The sequence below is a fragment of the Oncorhynchus mykiss genome, chromosome 19 (assembly GCF_057628025.1).
Source record: "Oncorhynchus mykiss isolate SJ-2025 chromosome 19, ASM5762802v1, whole genome shotgun sequence".
NCBI classification, from domain to species: domain Eukaryota; kingdom Metazoa; phylum Chordata; class Actinopteri; order Salmoniformes; family Salmonidae; genus Oncorhynchus; species Oncorhynchus mykiss.
The window spans coordinates 11,721,612-11,728,153 of record NC_143040.1 but is presented as its reverse complement, the minus strand read 5'-3'; the positions used below and the strand labels follow the sequence as shown (position 1 = coordinate 11,728,153).

The following is a 6,542-nucleotide window of genomic DNA, read 5'->3' as shown; positions in this document are numbered from 1 at the left end:
GTGTATGAAGACATATAGTACAGGATATAGTAGATGTGTGTATGAAGACATATAGTACAGTATATAGTAGATGTGTGTATGAAGACATATAGTACAGTATGTATCCCTTCTCTACACACCAGTCAGTGAAGCAGGTAAGTGCCCACTCTGTTTTGTTTCACGGTGTTCTTTCCGTTTTGTTTTCTCTCAAATTCATCAAACGCTTATTTTCTACATCGTCATGCCAACCTATTGTTGATGTAGCCATTTTAATAAAGGGGAAAAGAAGCAACGTCATGGTATACGGTCTCACATACACACGGCTGAATGCTGTTTTAGCCAATCAGCATCCAGTATCCAAACTACCCAGTGTATAGTACAGTATATAGTGAATGTGTACAAACATATACTACCTAAGAAGAACACAGGACCCAGGTTTGAGTTGAGCATGAGTTTATTGGTCAGTGATGATCTCCCTCCTCCTCCTCTCTCACCACTACTGTCTATTGCTGTTATTGGTGCTGGTGAACCAAAGTCCCTGATATATATCTGTGATATATATACTAGAACCTGCAAGACTGTTATTACACTATAACGGTCCTCTATAACGTGTTACAGTGATGACTTTACTCGTCTCACGTTGCTGTTGACGTTACGGCACTGATATACGAGGCGCCTCTCGTAGGAATAATACCCTGTTGTGTCATCAACCAGAGTATCTGAGGACGTCCGTGACGGAGTTGAGATGTGTTAGTAGAAACTGTGGGATGGTTCTGACTGACTGTGTTTGTGTTGGCCGTGCTGTGACAAGGCCCCAGTAGACCCAGCCCTAGGCCGAAGCCTGGGGCTCTGTTAGGGGTACGGTCCGCTCTGGGCCCGGTTAGTGCTGGATACGGCGGATAGACTGGATCTGGGGGGTCTGGCAGTGGGAGCCCCAGTTCTTCCAGTGCTGGTAATCTCCACTGTGTCTCTCACACTCCATGATGTACTGCTGGCCCCTGTAGCCGGGGAACTGGTAGCACACAAAGCTGTGGGGATGGAGGGAGAGAGGAGAGAGGGAGCGGAGGGGGAGGGATGGAGAGAGGGAGAGAGAGGGTGATAGGTGGGGTGCAGAGGGAGGGAGAGACATGTTTGGCTTAGAGTGGAGTTTCGCTTGACATTGAATAGAATTGTCACACAATGTTTTGCTTTAATTGTTTCACTATAGCAAGATTGGAGTGTGTTTGTGTCAGTGGAGGCTGCTGAGGGGAGGACGTCTCATAATAACAGCTGGATCAGAGCAAATGGAATGGCATCAAACACATAGAAACCACGTGGTTGATACCATTACACTTATTTCGATCCAGCAGTCACCACAAGCCCCCCCCCCCCCCCCAAATAAGGTACCACCAACCTCCTGAGGTTTGTGCCATTGTGTTTTTGTAAAGTATCTAATTAGTGAGTGTGTGCTTGTGTTTAATGTTGACTTACGCGCCACACTGAATGTGCATGGATCCGACCTCGGGCATGCACCAGCCCATGGCCCTCAGAGAGGGGTAATCATCACACAGCTCAGCGCTGCGGCCCATGAAGTTCTCTGTCTCAAAGATCTGCATACGACTGCTCTGGTGGGACTGGGAGGGGAAGGAGGAGAGAGGATAGAGGGGGAGGGTGGAGGGAGGATACAGGGAGAGCGAGGATAGAGGGGGAGAGAGGATAGAGGGAGAGAGAGGATAGAGGGAGAGAGAGGATAGAGGAGGAGGGTGGAGCGAGGATAGAGGGAGAGCGAGGATAGAGGGGGAGAGAGGATAGAGAGGATAGAGGGAGAGAGAGGATAGAGGGAGAGAGAGAATAGAGGGGTAGGGTGGAGCGAGGATAGAGGGAGAGCGAGGATTGAGGGATAGACAGGATAGAGGGAGTGGAAGAGAGAAGGGGAGAGAGAGTGGGAGGGATAAACACGATAGGACACAATCTCAGTTAGTTTCCTTTTTGCTTTCTCATACAGACTTACACATGCAGTACTCTATCCTTCTCTCTGTCTTCTATAAACACTAACATAGAATACTGACCACTGTCTTCTATAAACACTAACATAGAATACTGTCTTCTATAAACACTAACATAGAATCCTGTCTTCTATAAACACTAACATAGAGTACTGTCTTCTATAAACACTAACATAGAATACTGACCCACTGTCTTCTATAAACACTAACATAGAATACTGACCCACTGTCTTCTATAAACACTAACATAGAATACTGACCCACTGTCGTCTATAAACACTAACATAGAATACTGTCTTCTATAAACACTAACATAGAGTACTGTCTTCTATAAACACTGAAATAGAATACTGTCTTCTATAAACACTAACATAGAATACTGTCTTCTATAAACACTAACATAGAATACTGTCTTCTATAAACACTGAAATAGAATACTGTCTTCTATAAACACTAACATAGAATACTGTCTTCTATAAACACTAACATAGAATACTGTCTTCTAGAAACACTAACATAGAATACTGTCTTCTATAAACACTAACATAGAATACTGACCCACTGTCGTCTATAAACACTAACATAGAATACTGTCTTCTATAAACACTAACATAGAATACTGTCTTCTATAAACACTGAAATAGAATACTGTCTTCTATAAACACTAACATAGAATACTGTCTTCTATAAACACTAACATAGAATACTGTCTTATATAAACACTAACATAGAATACTGTCTTCTATAAACACTAACATAGAATACTGTCTTATATAAACACTAACATAGAATACTGTCTTCTATAAACACTAACATAGAATACTGACACTCTTTCCCACGCTCTCTATGTATCCATCTCTCGCTGTATTTCTCTCTCCCACACACACACACACACACACACACACACACACACACACACACACACACACACACACACACACACACACACACACACACAGTCCTCACAGCGCAGTAGATGGGGCGCAGGGACATGAGGCGCTCCACGTGGTAGGACAGGGAGCCGCTGTAGGCGTCCCAGTGGGGGTACTCTCCTCTCTCCAGGATGAACTGCTGGCCCTGGAAGTCATGATGTTCAAAGCCCACCCAGCTACAGGGGTAGGGAGAGAGAGTTACTGACATGTTACATTCAGAGATATAAGGGGACAGAGAGGGGGGAGAGAGAGTTACTGACATGTTACATTCAGAGATAGAAGGAGACAGAGAGGGGGAGAGAGAGTTACTGATATGTTACATTCAGAGATAGAAGAGGACAGAGAGGGAGGAGAGAGAGTTACTGACGTTACATTCAGAGATAGAAGGGGACAGAGGGGGAGAGAGAGTTACTGACATGTTACATTCAGAGATAGAAGGAGACAGAGAGGGGGGAGAGAGAGTTACTGATATGTTACATTCAGAGATAGAAGGGGACAGAGAGGGGGGAGAGAGAGTTACTGATATGATACATTCAGAGATAGAAGGGGACAGAGAGAGAGGAGAAAGTTACTGATATGTTACATTCAGAGATAGAAAGGGACAGAGAGGGAGGAGAGAGAGTTACTGATATGTTACGTTCAGAGATAGAAGGGGACAGAGAGGGAGGAGAAAGTTACTGATATGTTACATTCAGAGATAGAAGAGGACAGAGAGGAGAGAGTTACTGACACGTTGCATTTCATTCAACGAGAGAAGGGGACAGATGAAAATACAATGAGAAAAGAGCAGGACAGAGGGACAACACCCCACCCTGGTGGTCAATGGTTGACCATGCATGACAACAGGCTACAGCACAGAGAATCATACCCCCACCCACCCACACAGACAAACACCAAACACAGATACCCCCACTCACCAACACACACACACACACCGATACCTCCACTCACACACACAGCCTCCACAGACAACCAGGGTTGTAAGAGACTCACGCTCCACCACCACACACACACCGATACCTCCACTAACACACACAGCCTCCACAGACAACCAGGGTTGTAAGAGACTCACGCTCCACCAACACACACACACCGATACCTCCACTCACACACACAGCCTCCACAGACAACCAGGGTTGTAAGAGACTCACGCTCCACCAACACACACACACACAGCCTCCACAGACAACCAGGGTTGTAAGAGACTCACGCTCCACCACCACACACACACACAGCCTCCACAGACAACCAGGGTTGTAAGAGACTCACGCTCCACCACCACACACACACACAGCCTCCACAGACAACCAGGGTTGTAAGAGACTCACGCTCCACCTCCACACACACACACAGCCTCCACAGACAACCAGGGTTGTTAGAGACTCACGCTCCACCACCACACACACACACAGCCTCCACAGACAACCAGGGTTGTAAGAGACTCACGCTCCACCTCCACACACACACACAGCCTCCACAGACAACCAGGGTTGTAAGAGACTCACGCTCCACCACCACACACACACACAACCTCCACAGACAACCAGGGTTGTAAGAGACTCACGCTCCACCAACACACACACACACAGCCTCCACAGACAACCAGGGTTGTAAGAGACTCACGCTCCACCACCACACACACACACAGCCTCCACAGACAACCAGGGTTGTAAGAGACTCACGCTCCACCTCCACACACACACACAGCCTCCACAGACAACCAGGGTTGTAAGAGACTCACGCTCCACCACCACACACACACACAGCCTCCACAGACAACCAGGGTTGTAAGAGACTCACGCTCCACCTCCACACACACACACAGCCTCCACAGACAACCAGGGTTGTAAGAGACTCACGCTCCACCAACACACACACACACAGCCTCCACAGACAACCAGGGTTGTAAGAGACTCACGCTCCACCACCACACACACAGCCTCCACAGACAACCAGGGTTGTAAGAGACTCACGCTCCACTCTCCACTCTGATAGAACGGATGTTGTCCAGACCACAGTTCTGGATGTTACAGCACTCAGAGGTGAACTCCTGGCACTTGCCCTGGAAGTGCTCCTGCTCAAACACAGTCACCTACAGGGACAGATAGATAGATATTAGTGTGTTTGTGTAAATCATATAATCGATTATTTAAATGTGTGTGTGTGTGTGTGTGTGTGTGTGTGTGTGTGTGTGTGTGTGTGAGATCACCTTGAAAAAAGGGGCCATACCCATGCCAGGGAAAAACATGGGGGAGGTCATGTGGGTTTTAGTAGCTCTATTCATGTCTATAGAGAGAGGGGAGAGAGAGGGGGGGAGAGGGGGAGAGAGAGCGAGAGAGGGGAGAGAGAGAGAGGTGGCATGAGAGGGAAGTTTCATCATTTAAACTAGGTTAGATTACAATTCAATGTATTAAAATCCTTTAATATTGTTTAAGCATTCCCAGTAATCTATGAAATATGTTAATGATGATATCTGGAAACGTCCTCATGTCCTCATGTCACTCGGATATTATTTCCATTCTGATGGAACCAACTGATGGAGCCACAACCAACTAACATTACTGCCAGCATCCAAAAACTCTAATAAAAGGTCATGGTAGCGTAGTATAGCATATCCCCAAAGATGTTGTGACAATCCTTACAAAAAGGTTGTTTTTTTTTAAATGTAAAAGTTAAAAACTGGTTAAAACCATTTTATAAAACGTACTGTAACACAAGCCAACACAAAATCCAATAACTTAACTTTATCAATTTCTAATAACAGCTTATATTTATTCCATCACCAACAACGAACCCTGTTTGGACTAGGCCTACAATTACATTTAATATTTTTATAAATATAGGCTAAGAAATACTTCTCAAAATGTTTATCCAATTATGAGTGTTACGCGGGTGGATAGTCTAGGCCTAAATCTGTTCTGTTGAAACACCATGGGCTATTCGGTTCAACCAGGACCGGGGGCTTACCTGGTTTGTCTCCTCTCCTCTCTCACGCGCCAATCCTTTTACATAGAGTTTTGTGAGAATCTGGCTCTTCTGTTTTATACCGCAGTCCACGGTGGCCCGCGTGTCTCCACTGGCGACAACGTGCGTGCGTGTGCGCGTTTCATCATGTCTGTGTGAGTGAGGTGTAAGTGAGTTGGGGGTAAAGTTAGCACGCCCGTGCGCGTGTTTCTATGTCGGCACCCCTCTGTGTATCCGTGCGTAAATGTGTCCTATGGTGCGCGCGGCCGTGTGAGCAATACACGAGTTCCCCACCCCCCCTCTCCCTCTCTCCCTTTATTTGTTTCCTATGCGGTCGGGTGTGCGCCTTGTTGACTCAGCAGATAATATAGTACCGGTTGAATGCATGGTGGGACAGTGATGTTCGCGGTCCGTTCAGAGTGAATGGGGGGGCCCAGTGTTGGGCCGAATGCCGTTATATTCGTATAGGTCAGCAGTGCCATCGTATAGCATTAACAATGGTTAGGTAGAGCGTTAACAATGACCTGGCTGTAGGTAGAGAATGACAAGAATTTACCTCTCCTGTGCTGTGGTCAGACCACTGTGTGCTTTTAGAGGAAAACATTTAGGAAAATGATGGAAACTAGAAATTAGTGTCAAAGAGTGTGACTTCAGTTAAATGTAGAGATAATGTTATGAAATA

General features: G+C 46.2%; 1 protein-coding gene across 1 annotated transcript; it reads right to left on the bottom strand.

The window, feature by feature from the left end:
* Window positions 1–415: 415 nt before the first annotated feature.
* Window positions 416–6,159, bottom strand: LOC149974980 (beta-crystallin A1-like). Its single transcript, XM_090210113.1, has 6 exons — window positions 5,864–6,159; window positions 5,106–5,182; window positions 4,870–4,988; window positions 2,931–3,072; window positions 1,450–1,592; window positions 416–1,007 (listed from the first exon to the last, which is right to left on the bottom strand). The coding sequence occupies exons 2-6, from the start codon at window positions 5,178–5,180 to the stop codon at window positions 860–862; spliced, it is 627 nt and encodes a 208-aa protein (XP_090066239.1). The 5' UTR covers window positions 5,181–5,182; window positions 5,864–6,159; the 3' UTR covers window positions 416–859.
* Between the last annotated feature and the right edge of the window lie 383 nt (window positions 6,160–6,542).